Genomic DNA, 19,799 nt, shown 5'->3' with positions numbered 1-19,799 from the left:
GACCGTAAAGGAATCTCGTGGTGTGGGGAAAATGTATCCCAACCACAGTGTGTACGGTACAGAGCTGGCGCAAGGGCTTTAGCTCAAAATTCAGCGCATGCTCCTTCGAGACCGTGTGCACGAAACTAGGAAGGGAGATGGTAGAGAAGTAGACTGGTGCCACCCGTCAGAATCATCACTTTCAAGAACCTGGAAATCTGCCGGAAAGTCCTGCAAGCTCCAACCTCATCCCCTTCACCTATTCTTAGCAGAAGCAGCAGATTCTGAGCTGTGCCCTGCTGTTGCAGAGGAGCACGGCAGAGTCTGTAGAAGCGCAGGGATCCCTAGTCTCTCAGGGCGGGCACCTAAACATTCCGGGTGCCTTCACACTCAGGATAAATGAATACATTTTGTTCTGTGCTTTAGTCGCCCCTCTGTGAGCAATGTCCGGTAGATGGAGCTCTGTGTTAATAAACACCTTCAGAGAGGTGGTTGTGTACAAACAAACAGCCACAATACCGTACATTTTGAACATTTTGAACTTGTCGTTAAATACCTGCTCATAGAGTACCTCATTGGCTGATCATTCCATGGCACTACCAAAATTACATTTGGACACATTTGCTCAACTGTAAAACACTCCCTACTATGGGTCATGTAACAACTTGGGACTTTGGGGTTAGGTAACCTGCCTAGGATGCTATGTAAAAGATTAAATACAAAAATGTATGCAATCAAACTAATCAACCAACACTGTGAAAGCTGACACGCATTCTGGCATTTTGTATAAATAATGTTGATTTTCTCATAGATGCGAGTAAAGTAATCTTAATGATATCTGCACACTTTTAACTAATAGCACTGGGCTAACTTTGACAACTAGGCAATGACTACATTTTCATGTACCCCCAAAACCCCCCTACCCCAATCCCCTTGGCAAACCTCATTGCCTCCAAGTGTTTGTGGGATAACCAAGACGCAAAAGAGTGAGTCAAATAGTCTAGAAAATGAAAGAGAAGCCGGGAAACGGATTCACATGCTCCGATCGCGTTGGTTAGTCTGTAAGCACTACTTTTATTAATGAGTTTCTCATTAGTAAAGCACCACGGTGTAAATGTGTGGCGACACTTCACCCATGAGGTACTTGCCAAGCATTTGTTGACACACCTTGTGTCTTTTTCAATATATTTATTACGAAGTGCAGGACCTTTCGAACGTATTTTGCACACTACATACATTCACTCTAAAAATAAAATGTGTAGGTAAAAAATAATTGGCATTCACAACATCAATAGCTCTAACTGTCAAATGCGAGACCTATTTGCATTGCAAATGCTTGTTAATATTGACATCAGACCTCTGGCAGAGGTAGTGAAATATTTTGGAATATCTCACTAGTGTTGTGTGCTGATGACACTCAGCTAATTATTTCACTATCGGCAGAGTCGACTGGCTTTTGTGTCAAATCTAAAAACTGTATCAGCGTTGGCCAAATGTATGCATGACAACTGTTTAAAACTTAATTAAACAAACAGAGCTCTAAGGAGCAACCAGCCTAGCTGCCTGGATGCAACTTTACATGCCCGCCAGAACGCTACGCTCCATCCAATCTAAACCTTGCCCACATCCCTCGTCACAGGAGAGACAGAACAAAAGGTTTCTCCTTCCATGTCTTAGCTCCAACCCAAATGAAATTCTATGCCTCCTAACCTTAGAAAGATTCAATATCGCTTACTGTTCCGGAAACAGTGGAGGACCCAGCTCTTCTCCATCTAGGCTGACGATTTCGCCTCTCTGGGGCTGTGTTTATTAGGATCCTTTCATGTCTCTTGCTGATATTTTCTGACACCTGGACCCTCACCTTCAGGTGTTGTGCTTTCTAAGGCTCGGCTCCCCTCTTGTAAAGGGTCAAAGTGGTAACACCCTTGCAGCAAGTGCCTTTATCAGCCACAGGATTAAGATACAGTGCACCCCAATTCCCAGCTCAGTAAAAGCCTGAAATAGACCCAAAATGGAGTATGTACCTACATGTTCGTCTCCCCTGTTTGTACCTCATAAGTAGCTACCTGTGCACTTCCTCCGTTTTTATGTCCCCGGCAAGCTTCTCTAAAGATGCTTTTGATCCTTCTACGCTATCATGGCGTTTGTCTATTACTTCATTACCTGATGTCTGCTGTGTTCATTGTGTCACTCCCCTGCTTTAGTGGTCAATGAACCCTGCTGAGCGAGTATGCAGCCATAAGGGAGCTGAATGTAAGAAATATCCAGAGGTGTAAGTGCTGCACTCACCCTCAAGCAATGGACATCTTGTCTTACTCTTCCAATGCTCCATCCACTGACCGAGAAGCATGCTGGCACCAAACGGAAGACATTTAGTTAGATACCCCGGTAAAGGCAGAAAAAGATAAAAAGCAGACATGTACTGGCAGCAGAGATATCGCAGGTATATTATTAGTTGTGATGGAATCACTGTAATAAATGGTGCAATCTTCCAACAAGTGCTTTAACCATCCCTAGGAATGTGGCAAAAATAACAACAAACAGAAAAGTAAAGACAGAAGTTAGAACTGCAGCTCCTCCAGTATAAACTGTGAAGTACTGTCAAGAAGAGTGTGAATGGAGCTACATTTGTTATATACTTCCTGAAGCGTTACGTTTATTATATACTTCCTGGAGCATTAGCTTTATTATATACTTCCTGATGTGTTACATTTATTATAAACTTCATGAAGAGTTTTCTTGGTCATTTAGTCTTGAAAGGGTTACTGTTGTCATACACTTCCTGAAACTGAAGTGACAGCAGCACATCCTGGTCCATCTCTTCTGACACAATACCTTCTTGTTTAAATGAAATCTTAACCATGTGTGTCTTCGTAAAGCTGTACTTCTAGCAAGTGGGCGTTCCATGTGTGCTCTTTCTGTACTAAGTTACTCTGTGAACACTGGAAAATCACCTCCTTTTCTGAATTAAGTAAGATGTACATGTTCAATAGAACATTTAGTTAAATATCTGTGTATGGGGAAATATCTCTTGGTGACTTTCATAAATGGTTTTTTACAACTAGTTAAATATTGTGTATTCACATGCTCTTACATTTCCATTTAGTGATTTTAAATCTCTTTTACATCCAATAGGAAACCAGCCTTGAATGCACAAATGATCGTGAATAATGACCGTAATCGTGCAAATCTGAAAAGTGGTAAAAAAAAAATGAGCTCCAATATTCAGGAAAAGATCTGCACAGTCAGAGACTGAGAAACCTGAACATAAACTGATAGATCCTCGAAGAGGCAGTCAAGAGCAATTCAGTGGATGTAAGAGTCTGAGCTGTGCACCTCCACGCAACAGGACTAAGAAATGACCTCTAGAAAATTAAGGCAACAACACTGACAAACCACTTCCTGTATTAACAGGCCTCCACCACCAGCTTTGATAATGTGTTCGGTATGAGGTGGATACAGCATTGCTCTACTTCCTGTGATGATGACAGACCCACCATTGAGCATGCTAGGTGTATTGTAAACTCTTCCTGGCCAAACCACAGGAGCAAGAGAAAAGCCCAAGGGAGTGGAGCCAGACAACTAAGGGCAAAGGAAAGCGGGTCTCTGAGACTGTCCAAATTTGCTTCGACCAGAAGGAAGACTAATCTTCACTTATAAACATGCAAAACCATTCCTCAATCTAAAGACATAACCACCTACAAAGAAGCTTTACTTGCCACAGTTATCATATGTGTAGTTGGTGAGTCTTGTATTTCATTGTGAAATCTGAAATCAACCATCCAAAATACCACACACATACAAGGAATGTGAGAATAACACAAGTGCTTTATCAACCATGTTAGCTCCTCGGGAAACCCAGTCATTGGATGCAGATAATTATAAACCTGACCCAGAGACTCTAACTAAGAAAGAGAAATCATACACAAGCAGCAAGAGCTTTAGTTTATCATCACTACTAAAGAGCCATCAGCACACACACACAGGAGAAGCAACATGCAATTGCAATGAATGTGTGAAGAACTTTAGTCAGTTAGCACTCCTAAAAGATCATCAGCGAACCCATGTGGGGGGAAAACCATACCATTGCACTGAATGTGTGAAGAGCTTCAGTCGCTTATCACTACTCCAAATACATCAGCGAACACACACAGGGGAAAAACCATACCATTGCACTGACTGTATGAAGAGCTTCAGTCAGTTACCAAACCTCAAAAGACATCAGCGAACACACACAGGGGAAAAACCGTACCATTGCACTGACTGTGTGAAGAGCTTCAGTCTGTTAGCACACCTCAAAATACATCAGCGAACACACACTGGGGAAAAACCATACCATTGCAATGAATGTGGAAGTATTTTTTGTGATTCCTCAACTCTCAGGAATCATCTGCAAACACACACAGGAGAAAAACCATACCATTGCACTGAATGTGTGAAGAGCTTCAGACGGTTATCACACCTCAAAATACATCTGCGAACACACACAGGGGAAAAACCATATCATTGCACTGAATGTGAGAAGAGCTTCAGTCAGTTTTCAAACTTCACAATACATCAGCTAAAACACTCAGAAGAAAAACCATAGCATTGCAGAGAATGTGTGAAGCGCTTTAGTGGGTCATCAGACATACAAAAACATATTCGAACACACACTGGGGAAAAACCATAGCATTGCAATGAATGTGGAAGCAGTTTTAGTGATTCCTCAAATCTCAGAAATCATCAGCGAACACACATAGGGGAAACGCCATGTAATGTAATGTAATGTATGTGTTCTTGTAAAGCGCACTGCTGCCCTGAGGCGTTGTGGCGCTATAGACTGCTGGGGAACCCGTCCTGGCTATCCCTGTGAGATGGTCCCTTCTGGGTATCTCCAAGGTGAAACCAGGCATCCCCGGCGAATATGGGGGGCCGTTGTAGAGATGAGGCAAGCTAATGCCCAGAGTTGCCGAGTGTGATCCCTGGTTAGAGTAGGCACCGAGGCAAGAATTATCGAGTCCGCTGACCCTGGTCCACGACCCTGCCGCGTCGGGAATTGAACCCTGGTCCTGGGCTGTTCTCTGCTTCCATTCAGCCGCCTCTAACCAGTGAGCCACACCACTCCTTTCCACAAATTATGATACAACAGAAACAATCACGAGGCTATGAAATGTACACAATGATGACTAGATTTTACATATTAATGTGAAATGTATGTTTTTAGAGTGCCAGGAATGTATGAAGAGCTTTAGTATGTTATCAATTCTGCGGAGACATCAGTGAACACACACTAGATCATAGTATTCTGAATGATCTGTAAGGTGCTTTTGTGTTGCTGGAGCGGCCAAATAAACAGTGTTCTCATACACCAGCCTTGCCTAGAGGAAGGAGTTGTTCGATATAATATGTACATCAGAAGAAAGGCTACATCTTCAGTAGCCAAAGATAGTAGAAACTAATGCTTTCCACCGAGTTCATTTTAACAAAGTGCTGAGTCCGGGAAGTTCTTCCTGCTGCCGACCATCATCATAATCACCACACCACCCAACCACACTGCCAGTCAGGAACAGGAACGAGCCTGCTCTTCAGCACACCCATCCTTATACTTAACACACTACAGGGGTTTGCTTCAGGGTCAAACTCACTTGCCTTACACGTTATCAGCTACAAGTTCTAAACTGAACAAATTATATTTAGGAACAAGTGGTTTGTACAGCCATCTGTGGCATAATACATTTGAAACCCCATACTTTATAAATCTGTATGAATGATACATAACCAAACATCCAAACACCACCCATGTATGGACATCCAAGAGCCTTTAAAAACCACACTACAGAGGTGTGTATCAGGCTTAAACTCTATTTACTTTAACATTAACATGAACTAAATTATGATACAGCAGAAACAATCACGAGGCTATGAAATGTACACAATGATGACTAGATTTTACATATTAATATGAAATGTATGTTTTTAGATATGTAATAAAACAACAAATGTATTTGAATTCATGGTATTTGACTGCTGATTGTATAGGAGATCTTAAATGTGATTTACTCCCTAAATTTTAAAGATAATTTGTGATGTCAACAAGGAGCCTAGTTTATTTGGCAATAGAGGGGTCAAATCTCAATAGCGTGACTGCTTTCAGCTGTGATTCTGGCGCAGGTGGAATCAGAGTGGACGTTTCTCGCCAGTGTGCCTTCTCTGAGTGAGAGGCGGTTCTTTGCTTGAGATGGTAATACCTCTCCGTCTGTGTTAATGAAGAGAGAAGTGCTACCTGTAATACTGAGATCTGGGCTTCACTCCTGTTTTGGTTACATAATTCAGTTCTACCCAATCCATACCTGATTTGTTTAGGAAAGCTAAAAACATGTCTGTATCCTGGCACTACTCTTGTTAATAATCCATGAAAATACCACAGAAGGTTGAGCACTTGAAAGCAGTGTGCAACACCAGGATTGAAACATGAATTTGTCAAATACAAAATGTACTTTTTTTTAAGGTTCTTATATAGTTCTGCTATATCTAATAATGTCTGATGGGTTTTCTTCGAGAGCCCTTTCTCCTTCGAAGAAGTTTGCCATCAACAGACCCAGTGGGAATTCCTATGAAAGGCTGACAATCTATCAAACTCTAAACAGGACCGGTGGGACGACCGTTGGTGTGGCTGGTATAATGTTTTGTTGCATTTTTGTTAGAGTGCCCTGTCCAACATACCCTGAATCCAGCCCGTCTTTCTTTAGTGATTTTTCTATTTTGGGTTACATTTGAAGACTGTTCCTTTCCTTTATAGTTTGACAGATGGTTCACGGTCTGTCAGAGGAGCAGGCGTAACAGCTTCCACTACCACGTTGGACTACCGTGCACCATATTTAGCGATCTCCACCAATCTGGCTATCCCTGTGTCTTCAGAGGAGCAACAGGAGCTCCTCCAAAAGCACCTAAGTGTGCTAAGTGCCATATTTCACATGGGTGACCAACAGACTTTTTTGTTTTACTCCTAAAGTGAGAGTTTGCTTTTGCTTTTTGTAAAATCAATAATAATGTACTTGATACACTGAGAACTTTCTACAAGGAAGTCTGGGTCATTTTTTCCTAGTTTTTTTCTGTTTCAGACAGTTAGTCTTTACATAATGTTCCTGAAGAAAAGCAAGTAGGTCAGAATGCCTACCATAAGTAGGACGAATGGTCTGATGTACGTACACCAACTGCCCCAGCTATGTCGATCATTGTTGTGAGGGTTCCTGAGGTTCTGACCTCAGTTCAAACAGAGGGGAATAGTGACAGATTCTTCTCACCAACTTCCAAAATTCTCCAATTTATTTTTATAATCCATTCTTCCTTAGAAACCTTGGTTGGAAGTTTGCAACTTTGTGTCTGATGTTGTGTAAAACTAGTGTGCCGTTCTCCAAAGCTGTACTGTGCATCAAATGTTGTATAAAAGCAGTGTGCCACCTTTGGTGGCTGTGCTGTTGAATCAGATTATGTGTAGAAATAGTGTGCAGCCCTCTTCGGCTGCATAAAGACGTATGTAAAACCATTGTGTCTCTATAAGCTTGCTGCCGACTGCGGTGTCATAGTGTCCACCTTCTATCTGAGATTCTATCTGTTTGCTGTTGACTGCAAGCGTCATAGTGTCCACCTTCTACCATGGACTCTCTCTGTTTGTCGCCATCATTATGCGACGCAGGAGCTGCATACAGAGGTGCTGGAGCATTCACTAATAATGTGTTATTAAAATGTTACAGGTCACAATGAAAAGTTAAATTAAATGCTGTGGCTCTGTCGCTATTGTGGCAATTATCTTAAGCTACCTAGCGTCTTCATGTACATCTTGCAGAATAGTGAGCAAATATAGGTTGACCATTCTATGCACCTCACTTTGTTGATGGGAAACCTGTGGGGGAGCATCCCTTAATTTGACTATTAAAAAAGGAATAAGGATAAGTAGACCTCCTTTGTTGAATTATCAAATGTTATGATATAGTAACATAGTCTTTATTGGGTTAAAAGCCTGTCCTGAGAATCCCGATCTCTCTCTGATATGTCTATTAGCAAAAATGACTATGATTTTGTGTTTCAGACCGCAGTCTTATGTATGTTTCAGCTAGGCAGTGTTCTCCTAAAATTCTGTTCTCAATTTCCAGCTGTACAAAACATTTTTAACAGCAGTGGATTATCCTGCCTTTCCTGAGTGGCCAAATCTCTATGTAGCTAGATGTCTTAAAGAATAGGAAGTTTGAACATCTGTCTCAGAACGCTTGATCCTCAAATCCTTATTTACTATAGGAAACTTCATTGTCCTGTATCCTCTGCTCCTGTTTCCAGATGGGTTACGTGGTCCATGAAACAATCTAGAATTGATAGAACCTGTTTCATTTGGTCATTCCTTAGGTCTGCCATGGCTTCCTAAGCGTTTGCAATAACAGAACATTCTGAGAGCTGCTAATTGCTTTCAGTTTCCACTTTCAAAACTTTCCATTGCAAACCAATTGTTCATGCTTCTTCTGTTAATAAGCAGCTTTAAAATAGCACAATGATAATCTCCAGTCTTTCAAAATCCAGGTGTTCCCAGTGTCAATGATGGAAAGTCCTAATTTCTTTAAATGTAATTTACCGACTTTAAAATACGGAATTTTACCGATTCGGTATTTTAGAATCGGTAAATGCTATGTAGATAAAAAATCAGTATTTTTTACCGATTCGGTATCTGTCATTCGGAATTTACCGAATCGGAAACCAAGTAAAACCGAAACTGAATCAGGCAGCCAATCAGGTGCTACCACCCTCCCCCTGCCTACCAGGAAGTGGCTACACAGGCAGCTGCAAGTAATTCGAAGGTTCTGGAGAGGCAGTTGGAGCTGAGCTGAGTGCAGGAGCCACAGAAAGAGTTTTGCACTTTTAAATTGTGAAAATGGCAAGCAGCAGTGAAAAGGAGCAGTCAGAGAGTAAGAGGAAACTAAAATTTAGCTCCATGGAGCTACAGGTCCTTCTGGACGTGGTGGTGAAGGAACAACAGAATGTATTTGGCAAGCTGTACCTGAATCTGCCAAGAGAAAGATTTGGCTGCACATTCAAACAAAGGTTAATGCTGTTGGAGTGACTCCAAGGGACATAGAGGACCTGAAGAGGAGGTGGTATGACCTCAGGAGCCTGACCAAGAAAAAACTCTCTGAAATCCACAAACAGGCAAACAAAACTGGAGGAGGGAAGAACCGTGCACCCCCCTGACTGACCTGGAGGAGCTGGTGGGGCCACCATTGAACCTGAGAGTGGACTGGGAGATGCAGACAGCTCAGCCAGAGCTGCAACCAAAAAAGGTAAGATGCATGCACAGCAATCACCCCCACCCCATCAGCCTTCCCTTTTCCCCATGTGGCATAGTTAACCCCAGTCCAGTAGAGGTTGCACTAGACAGGAGCAATGCATCATGGGACAGGTAGTCCGTAAATGAAAGACCATGTCATTCAGCCCAGCAAGCAAAAAGTCAGGCAAGTCATGTCAGACATAAGGAAGCGCAGGCAACATATAAAGTGTTAAAGTGTGAAAAATGTAATTGTAGTGGTTGTGAGGCAGTAGCACTGAGCTAATGTTCGTTTAGATGTCCACAGGCGAGACATCTCGCAAGTACATCAGGGAGACAGAAGGCACGGCACCAGAGAGGGATGACAGCCAGGATCCAGGACCAAGTGCAGGGAATGTCACAGAGGACACAGGTGCACCAACTACACAGCCACCATCCCAAGACACAGAAATGGCTCCACAACTGCATGCGTCCCCAGAATGTTCAGGATCCCCTCTGCTACTGTCCTCACCTGAACTGCCTGCATCACTGCCTCTGACACAAAAGAGCAGGAGGCATGTAGTTGCCCCACTAGTTTAAATGGAGTTATCAGCAGGTGACATGGAGGTGGATGACACACAAAGCATGGCAGGTGAAGGTAGCCCTGCAACACAGCAGCCCACTGCAGAGGATGCCCGTACAGCTACCAGACGCTGCAGGCACAGACAAAGCATTGTACCAGCACATGTTCAGGGTCCCAGTGTCTTCCGTGGCCTTGAGGGGAGCATGGTCAAAAACCAGAGGATCCATGGGTAAGGCCATCCAGTCTGTGCAACGCCAGATGAGTAACCTAAACACACATATGGAAGGAATAGAGAAGGGCATTAGAGAACTGGTAGATGTGAACAAAGAGATGAGTCGGTGCAGCTTCTGTCCACCAAACGGGACCAGGACATGGCAGCTAGGCGCAAGGAGAGGCAGCAAAATAAAGCTATTTACCACCTGGCCACAGCCACTTCCCTGCTATGCAGAAGATGCATTAACATGCAGGATGTACTCTAACACAACAACAATGAGGTGTCTAGGAGCATTGCTAGTTTGACAAGTGCTGTAGAGGTGCTGATTAATTCTCAGACAGCACAAACTGCTGCTCTGGATGCACCGGAAAGTGAGGAAAGCACCAGTAGAAGCAGCATGACAAGCCCCCTTGTTGTGGAGACACGGAGGAGCAGCAGGTGCCATGGTGAGCCAGCAGCCCAAACGCACAGTGAAGAGAGCCAGCCCCTTACATCTAGCACTGGTAAGTGTTGGACTTGGCCCTTCAGGCTGGTTCACCCCTAAAACGTTTTGCTTCTGGATGTGAATTGGTGGTAGTGATTTTTGGTTTCTGCGCACTTTCACTGTGTCCTAGTGGAAAGTGCGTGTGCACTCTGAGTGCGTGGAGTAAGGTTGGCCTGCCCTGCCATAGGAATGCATGGGGAATGTCTGTGTCCCTGGTAGTTCCTGATGCATGAGGTGTGCAGGCTCGAGTTTGGTATGTGCGGACTCGTGTGATTGAATGCTGCACAATGATGTGTGCGGCGTGAATGTGCCTAGTGTGGAAGTGCCACTTCTGGACATGGGTGTGAGTGTGCTGGCACGTGATTGGCTGGAGCTGGCTGGTGAGCCAGGCTCCAGTAGTCTGGGTGGGTCTGCCCCGGTGGTGAGTGTGGAGATTAGCTTGAGTGATGTGAGGGAGGAGTGCCCCTGGGTCCTGAATAGGGCTGGGCTTTCCCCACACAATGCTGGCTCCGCCCCCTGTGGTGCATCTAATGACCCTAGCCCTGCCAGTGAATAGAGTGAGGGGCTGAGCACATCAAGAGTGCTCACAAACCAGCTGCGGCTGGTTTTTCCCCCTCACCCTGAAGCCAGACAAAGGATTTCATAGAATAAAAAGGGGCTGTGTCCCCTTACAAATGTCTGTTCCTGATCTTGGCTGGAGGAGGGGCCTGCTGCTGCTGGGTGCCAGGAGAGATCGCCACTAGGACCACCTTCCTGCCTGGAGGGACCAGTGAGCTGGCCCTGGGCCCAGCCTTGCCACCCCCTGCCCCCCAATCCTGCTGCATTTTGCTGGATTTTGTGTTGCCCTATAGCGCCTGGAAACACTTGACTTGAGAGCGCCTTATTTTTCACTAGCGCCTGGGAGCACTTTTCTGTCCGCTAGCGCTTTATTTGCTAAGGCCGGGGCCCACCCGGCATTCCTTGCGTGCTGTGCGGTGGAGCGGAGCGGAGCGGAGCAGCGCGGGTGCCCACTCTGCTCATTGCCGCACTTTCTCAGCCTGTGCCCACCTGGCATTTGCCCCACTGGATTGCTCTCCCCCGGCTGCCCATGCCGCACTCTGCTGCTTTCAAGCCGCTTCCAGGGACAGAGGTACGCCTCGAACAAAGGCGTCGGCCGCCAGAAGCGTACACCAGGGTACGGCCCCAGTACGCCACGAACGTACGCCTGAGGTGTACAAAAACGCACCAGCCTTTGCTTTTCTCCCTTGTGAGACGTACCGCCTTGGTCCTTTGGCAGCGCACAAAGCCTGCAGTGACCGGAGTACGCGTCTCACGCGGGATGCGTGAGACTCGGTAGGCTCCTGTGCCGGTGATCCTACTAGGCGCACAGAAGCGCTACGAGGCGTTCCGGCCTCAACGCACAGCGCACCCAAGTGCAAGAGAGTGCTCTCGAGCCCCCGGGGAGGGGGGACTCCACCCGCAGGCACCATCCTTCTCTAGAGCCACGGAGGCTCTCAGTGCCAGAAACCTATTTCGAGCCCCCAGGAGGGGGGCTCCATCGTAGCGGCGATTTGTGAAAACGGAGCCACAAGGCTCAGAGGGCGCGGTGCGGTTCCGAGCCTACCAGAGTTCCAGGGGCATCCTTTCTATGAGTCCCCAAGGGGGGACTCCTATGATTTCAGCGCCACAGTTGTTTCCAGAGCCCCGAGAGGCTCAGGGGGCACCGTTCTTCATTGGTAGAGCGGCCCCGGAAGGCAGCGGGCCACTCCCACCTTGCCCCACACTGTATTAGAGCCACGAGGGTTCCAGGGGCATACTTTGTTCAGAGCCTGTGAGGCTCCAACGTTGGCCCCATCATTTCATCTACAGCTGACAAGCACTTAGTGGGCAGCTGCCACGTTTAGGCCCCCCTGACTTTGGGACACAGGGCATCCTTGCCCCAGAGAGGCCAGTCGGCTTAGGGACAGTCACAGGTGGTGACTTATGTGAGTGCTGCGCAATTGTTCTTACACCGCTGAATGTTTTTAGGCATCATGTGTTTTCCTTCCCTGCACCTCCCAATGTGTTTTGATGCGTCATGAGCCTTGTTTTTACATTTCTGAATGTTGTGATGCATCATTTGTAATATGTTCATGCTTATACCCCTAAATGTATGGTGATACTTAGGTAGTTCTTCTTCCTAGTACAGGTGTTGCTAGTGAGGTCCTGGTTCCCTGCGTGATATTTTCCTAAGGTGGTTAGGGTTGCGCAGGTGGTACTTACTGGTTACCAGTGGTTACTGGTTGTGTACTTTGTTATATTTTGTGCTACATTTCCTATTTGGTTCTACAAGTGTTCTATGTGCTAATTACTATTCCAACAAGTGCTAATTCTATCTAGTGCTAAGTTCTAAAAGTGCATATTCCTGACAGTGATCCATGTGGCCCTATCTTGTACATATCCCCTGTAAATTCTGCCCGTGCCTGTTGGCACATTGTAAAGTGTGTTTTTATCTAATGTGTTTTGGTGTAATACAAAGGCTATTTTTATACATAACCTTGTGTGGAGTTTCATTTGTGGTGGGCCTTGGGTGTTGTTGCTGGGTGCGCGCGCAAACACTTAACTCACATTGCCTCCGAGTTTAGTCTTACTGCTCGTGTCACGTTACCAAGGGGGTGAGCAGGGGTTATCTTGGTGTGTAACTCCCTTGCCCTGACGTGGAAGTGGTGGTCTCTGACTGATTTTGGCGCAAGCCCTGGCCAGCCAGGGATCCCATTTCTAACATTGGCTGGCAGCGTAAGGGATCTGGATTTGTGTTTCCGTGTGGTAACTGGCAGCACTATAAAACTCTGCATTTTAGATGACCACATTTTGGGGATTATTATTTTTTTGAAGTTCCATATTTCTTCTCCTGAAGGTATCATTGTGTAATTGTGTCCAGTACATTTGTTCCCCGCCCTGCGCCCAGAGTTGGTACCTGTGTCACGTGTGGTCAGGTTGAGGAATCAGGGGTGGTAGAAACTGCCTTACCAGTCCGAGGGGGGGTTGTGTGTGGATGAATGGTGTGTTGCACTGGACAAGTGAGGGTGAGTTCTCTGGGATAGGGAACTTGCTGAATACCTTTGTGAATTGTGTACTCCTGTGTTAAGCACAGACCCCTAGGTTCCCTGTGTAATCTTTTCTCTAGAACGTCCGCCAAATGGAGCCTGCTTTTGATTTCAATGATCTATGTACATACAGTACGTGGGAGCTGGTAAGGTTCTGTGAAGAGAGACCTAGGGAGGGGTGAGTCAAACGGTTACATACTGAAGGATCTCCTGGTCCAATGGCAAAAGGATCAATGGGATCTTGAGCGCAGTGAGGAAAGGGCCTGGGCCTCACACCATGAGGGTGGTGGGTCTGTGGGGAGCCCTGAAGATTCAGAAGAGAAGGAAGAAGTCAGTACCTGGACGCCAGTAGAGAGGGAAGACCCCATAGGTAGGTAGTCCCTTGCTGGGTTCAGCGTAGGAGGCAGCGCCTCATCCCTTTCCCTGTCCCCAGAGGAGTGGGAGGATAGGAGGAAAGAAGGGGAGCACCAGCTGGCCTTAGAGAAGCTCAGGTTAGAGCATGCCCAGGCTATGGCACAGCTGGGCATTCGGAAGCAACAGCCAGAGACCGAGAGGGTCTTAGCGACGGAGAGGATAGGGAGGGCCTCCACCAGAGAGAAAATACCTCTAGAGGGTAGACTATCCCCTGCGCGCAGTTTTACTTTTCTGGACTCCCCAGGGCGGGTTGAGTCCGGTGGTGGCAGCTATATAGAGTCCCATGCGAGCAGTCCCATTCCTAGTTCCCCGAGTATGGAACATGTTTCCCAAGAGGAAGGGAACAGGTTGAAGTTCAGGAACCTTAGGAAACCACCTTACCAGGGGTGGGGGTATTTTGTGGATGACTGTTCTGATTCAATGGAGGAATGGCTGGCGGCTAACCCGGATGATGAGAGGGACGGAGTAGTGAATATGTTTCTCAAAGAGCAGTTGCTCAGTATTTGTTGTCCAGAGTTGCGCCAGCACCTATTGAAGTTTGGATACTTTTGCCCTTGGAAGCTTGCTGAGGAAGCAGAGCTCTGGGAAAGTGCTAGAGGTTCTCTAGAGTCATTAGGGAGTGATTCCAAAAGTAGTGGTTCAGGTATCTTCCAGCCCAGCATGGTGGAAGAGGCTCAGTGTAGCCCAGCTAGGTCAAAGGATAGCGAGGAGGGTGTAGGGGCCTACTGCCTGGCTCAGTGGAGCAGGAGTAAGTGGGTGGCCGAGGGTCCCCAGACGCACAAAGCCCTGCCTCAGGACTTGGATGGTTTCTGTAGGGAACACCAGGTTGGGGACCTAGGCTGTCCTGTTACTTCATTTGAGGAAGATCTCCTAGTGAGTAGAGGACCTGGAGCGTCTGTAAACAGAGCTCCTGTGGTTCTAGAGTCTGGCAGTACCGCTCCGGTAGGGATGGTACAGGAGTCCAGCGTGAGGAGTGATTGGGGGAGGAGTTCCCCAGTGGAAGAACCAGTGGGTCAGGGACTACCCTGTTGGGCAAGGGTCCCTTGTAGTGACCATGGTGACACCACTTCTGTTCTGGGGTATCTTTGCGCACAGTCAGGTGGACAGGGTACGGGAAATCTGCGCCAGACAGACAGTCACACAACATATGTGCCATTTGTTAGCCTCAGGAGGATGGTGTGTAAATCCCCAGAAGTCCTGGAGGGCCAGGCAATTATTCCACCAAAGGTTCTAGACCAGAGGTTGGAAGGCCAGGTTCAGGATCCGCCTGACCTGGAGGGAAGGACGACTGTAATCAGTGTCCTGACCGGTTCCTCGTCCAGAGGTACCACCCCAGTTGGTAGGGAGCAGGACTCTGGAAGGGGGTGCAGACGGTAGGAGAGCCCACCTCTGACCCCGGTGCAACCTGAGGGGTTAAACCCTGGTTTGGAATGGCGTTCTAGGTGTCAGCAGTAAGGAAGAACCTGTCACTGACCATGATCCCTTCTCTTCGTTTGTCCCCACCACACAAGACCAAATCAGCAGACTTATCTCCACCACCAAGTCTGGCCCCCCCTTGGACCCCTGTCCCCCCCTCAGTGATGGCCAATTTAAGTGAGGTGATCTCTTGCCCACTTATGGAAATTTGTAACACCGCATTTCAAACTGGCCACTATCCTGCCCCGTGGAAGAAGGCAGTGATTAAACCCCTTTTGAAAAAACCCTCCCTGGATCCCACTGCTCTGGCCAGTTATAGACCTATTGCGTGTCTCCCCTTTCCTGCCAAAATATCGAGTTCGTCGATACTCACCAACTTCTAGACGAAACACAGTTTGGCTTCGGGAAAGGGCATGGAACCGAGACCGCTTTAATTAAAGCCTCAGATGAGATCAGAGCCATTATGGACCAGGGAGGTGTGGCCGTTCTGATTCTTCTGGACCTGTCCGCAGCATTTGACACGGTCGACCATGCTATTTTGGTCGACCGTGTCACAGCCCTGGGGATAAACGGCACGGCCAGAGATCTCATTTCATCCTTTCTGGCCGACCGTACCCAGACAGTCAAGTTGGGTAATTTCTACTCTCCCGTCTCTGCACTACCTTGTGGAGTTCCACAGGGCTCCTCGCGAAGTCCTACGCTATTTAACATCTACGTAGCGGACTTAGCGAGGGTAATAAAGGCCCACGGGGTGCGATTGACATCTTATGCAGACGACACCCAACTGGTGCTGGCGATCCACAAGGACGGCCCAGTGGTGGCAGCCAATTTCCAAGGGGCCATGCTCGCCGTCAGTACTTGGATGTCTTCCAATTGTCTGAGGCTCAACTCGGACAAAACCGAGGTTATGACCTTTGGCAAACTCTCCCCAGAATGGTCCTCCATTTGGTGGCCCAACCAGCTGGGCTCTCCACCTGTCCCAGTTGAAAAGGCGAGAAACCTGGGAGTTATTTTTGACAGCAAGCTGACTTTCAACCTTCACGTCAACAAGGTTGTGTCATATGCCTTCTTTATTCTAAAGAAAATTAATAAATTGCTGCCTTACCTCCCTATCTCAGCTGGGAAGACCCTAGTTACCACCCTAGTGTTTTCCAAAATTGATTACGGAAATGCCCTATTTCTTAACTCTCAAACTCGTTCTGTCTAAGCTGCAGTCCATACAGAACGCGGCTGCTAGAATTCTTTTAGACATTCCTCGCCGCCAGCCTACTACTCTCGCCATTCGCCAGCTTCATTGGCTTAGAGTAGAGGGCTGAATTAAATTCAAGGCCCTCTGCATTGCCTATAAGGCAGTGCATGGCGTCGGACCCAAGTTTCTGACTGATGCATTTCAGTTGTACACCCCTAAGAGGCTGCTGAGATCTGCCAACACCTGCCTCCTATCGGTACCTCGCACAAGAACAGCAACTTGGGGAGACAGACATTTTCTGGTTGCTACGCCAAAGCTTTGGAACCTTCTGCCACTTACTATCAAAAACGCCCCCAATTTGATGAGCTTCTGTAGGCTCTTAAAGACATGGTTGTTTAACCAGTGAATTCTGCTGTTTCGGTCCTGCTAGCCCCCACATGCGCCGAGACACCTTCGGGTATTTGTATGCGCAATAAAAATTCCATTAATAAAATAAATAAATAAATACCCCTCGCAGGAGGTGGAAGAACCCTAGAAGAAGAGGTAGGGGGAGGAGAGCCTCCCCTGAGACTCCTGGTCCGCCTGAGGTTGTAGACCCTAGGCTGGAGAACCAGTGGCAGTCTAGTCCTGTCTTGCAGACCGGAGGAGTGAAGAATGGCAAACTATGTACCAGGGGTTCCTACCCCCCACTCTGTGAATAGGCAAGGACCGGTGGCACCTGGGTGGCCCAGGGCCTTGTCCTGGCCGCGGACAGCTTGGGAGTACCAATGGGGTAGCACAGTTGGTCCAGATAGTGTTTCTAGAAGGAACCCGCTGGGTTCACAGTGGCGTAGAACAGGAGGGTGTCCCTGCAGTTGCGGCCCACGTCTGTGTTCTGTCGCCCCAAGCAGGGAAGCCCATCACGGTGGTAATTGGTCTGCCCTGCGTTTTGGCTGGAAGGGGGTTGTGTTGGACTTGGCCCTTCTGGCAGGTTCACCCCTAAAAACTTTGCTTCGATTCCGAGCCTACCAGGGTTCCAGGGGCATCCTTTCTCCGAGTCCCCAAGGGGGGACTCCTACGATTTCAGCGCCACAGTTGTTTCCAGAGCCCCAAGAGGCTCAAGGCGGCACAGTTGTTTCCAGAGCCCCGAGAGGCTCAGGGGGCACCTTTCTTCAGTGGTAGAGCGGCCCCGGAAGGCAGCAGGCCGCTCCCACCTTGCCCCACTGTTGGACAGGCCCCAGAAGGCGGCTCGCTCCCTCCCCGCATGACAGAGCCCGGACACCGGCACTCCAGACGCCACCCCCAGCAGTAACCCGTAACCCGTCCCACACGGGACACCTGGCCTGAACATCTCCGTAACACCGGCCTGGGCCTCCACCGACACCATCGCCCGGGCCCAGCCGCCATCTTGGACCATGCACCACGAGGCCGCGTGGCCTCAACTCGACCCTGGGCCTGGCCAGGCCCCGACAGCCCGGCAACACCATCCACCCGGGAGGTGAGCGGACCACTTGGCAGGTCAATGGGAGAGAGGAGTTTCGATGGCTCTCCCCCTCCAGGTGCCGATCGCCCCCAGCTCCCCCGGGCGCTGGCTCCACCCCCCTGCTGGGTGTCTGGACTCCCTCATCCCGGACCTCCCGACCTCCAAGTGCGAGGGTCCGGACATCAAAGGGCACCAGCCCTATAACTGGGGCAGCTCCAGAGCAGGAAGGCAGTTGTATCCTGGAGTCGAGAGACACCGTGAAGAACTCATCCTTGACGGACTGCTGGCGCTGCCGCAGCCCTGCCTTGTGAACTGTCGTCCTGCCTGCTGGCGCTGCCGCAGCCTTCTGCAACCTTCATCCTCGTCAGGACCTGCTGGCGCTGCCGCGCACCGTTGTAACTACCACCTTCGTCGGGACCTGCTGGCGCTGCCGCGGACCATTGCTACCTACGATCATCATGGGACCTGCTGGCGCTGCCGCGGCCCGTCCTCCTAGAACGCCGAGCTCGAGGATTGTGAGCTAACCATCTTTTCACCGCATCTACCAGATTGGTAACAAGACTGTCCCGCTACCCCCTTTCCCATCCAAGAGACTAGAATCGAGGGGACCCCGAGTCCTGACCTCCTTGTACCATTCTACCGTACTTCAAGATTGCTTATAAAGAACGTTAAACCTTAGCTTTGTGTGGTGTCCATCTGTGGGGGGGGGGAAGTTACTTGTCTGTACGATCGCTGGAGACGGCTCTCCCCGGAGACCTCTCCCCTTGTCCTCGGCCGACCCTCCAGGTCCCGTCTAACACCCACACTGTATTAGAGCCACGAGGGCTCCAGGGGCATACTTTGTTCAGAGCCTGTGAGGCTCAAACGTTGGCCCCATCATTTTATCTACAGCTGCCCAGCACTTAGTGGGCAGCTGCCACGTTTAGGCCCCCCTGACTTTGGGACACAGGGCGTCCTTGCCCCAGAGCGGCCAGTCGGCCTAGGGACAGTCACAGGTGGTGACTTATGGGAGTGCTGCGCAATTGTTCTTACACCGCTAAATGTTTTTAGGCATCATGTGTTTTCCTTCCCTGCTCCTCTGAATGTGTTTTGATGCGTCATGAGCCTTGTTCTTACACCTCTGAATGTTGTGATGCATCATGTGTAATATGTTCATGAATATACCCCTAAATGTTTGGTGATACTTGGGTGGTTCTTCTTTCTAGTACAGGTGTTGCTAGTGAGGTCCTGGTTCCCTGCGTGTTATTTTCCTAAGGTGGTTAGGGTTGCGTAGGTGGTACCTACCGGTTACCAGTGGTTACTGGTTGTGTACTTTGTTATATTTTGTGCTACATTTCCTATTTGGTTCTACAAGTGTTCTATGTGCTAATTACTATTCCTACAAGTGCTAATTATACCAAGTACTAAGTCTAAAAGTGCATATTCCTGACAGTGATCCATGTGGCCATGTCTTCTACATATCCCCTGTAAATTCTGCCCGTGCCTGTTGGCACATTGTAAAGTGTGTTTTTATCTAATGTGTTTTGGTGTAATACAAAGGCTATTTTTATACATAACCTTGTGTGGAGTTTCCTTTGTGGTGGGCCTTGGGTGTTGTTGCTGGGTGCGCGCGCAAACACTTAACTCCCATTGCCTCCGAGTTTAGCCTTACTGCTCGTGTCACGTTACCAAGGGGGTGAGCAGGGGTTATCTTGGTGTGTAACTCCCTTGCCCTGACGTGGA

At 48.1% G+C, this 19,799-nt stretch overlaps 1 protein-coding gene across 3 annotated transcripts in view; it reads left to right on the top strand.

Annotated features, from left to right (window-relative positions):
• LOC147666257 (uncharacterized) overlaps nucleotides 1-5,971 on the top strand; it is a 56,694-nt gene extending 50,723 nt beyond the window's left edge. For 2 of the 3 annotated variants that reach the window (XM_086949188.1, XM_086949189.1), the window contains one exon: nucleotides 3,115-5,971. In XM_086949188.1, coding sequence (XP_086805314.1) covers nucleotides 3,818-4,567 — 750 coding nt within the window. In that variant the 5' untranslated portion in view covers nucleotides 3,115-3,817 and the 3' untranslated portion in view covers nucleotides 4,568-5,971. The remainder of the gene's footprint in view (nucleotides 1-3,114) is intronic. The other variant, XR_015304854.1, reaches the window with a different exon arrangement.
• The last annotated feature ends 13,828 nt before the right edge of the window (nucleotides 5,972-19,799 follow it).

Source organism: Lissotriton vulgaris, unplaced genomic scaffold, assembly GCF_964263255.1.
Source record: "Lissotriton vulgaris unplaced genomic scaffold, aLisVul1.2 SCAFFOLD_1976, whole genome shotgun sequence".
Lineage (NCBI taxonomy): Eukaryota > Metazoa > Chordata > Amphibia > Caudata > Salamandridae > Lissotriton > Lissotriton vulgaris.
Note: the sequence above shows the minus strand (reverse complement) of the source record. Positions and strands in the feature narration are given on the sequence as shown.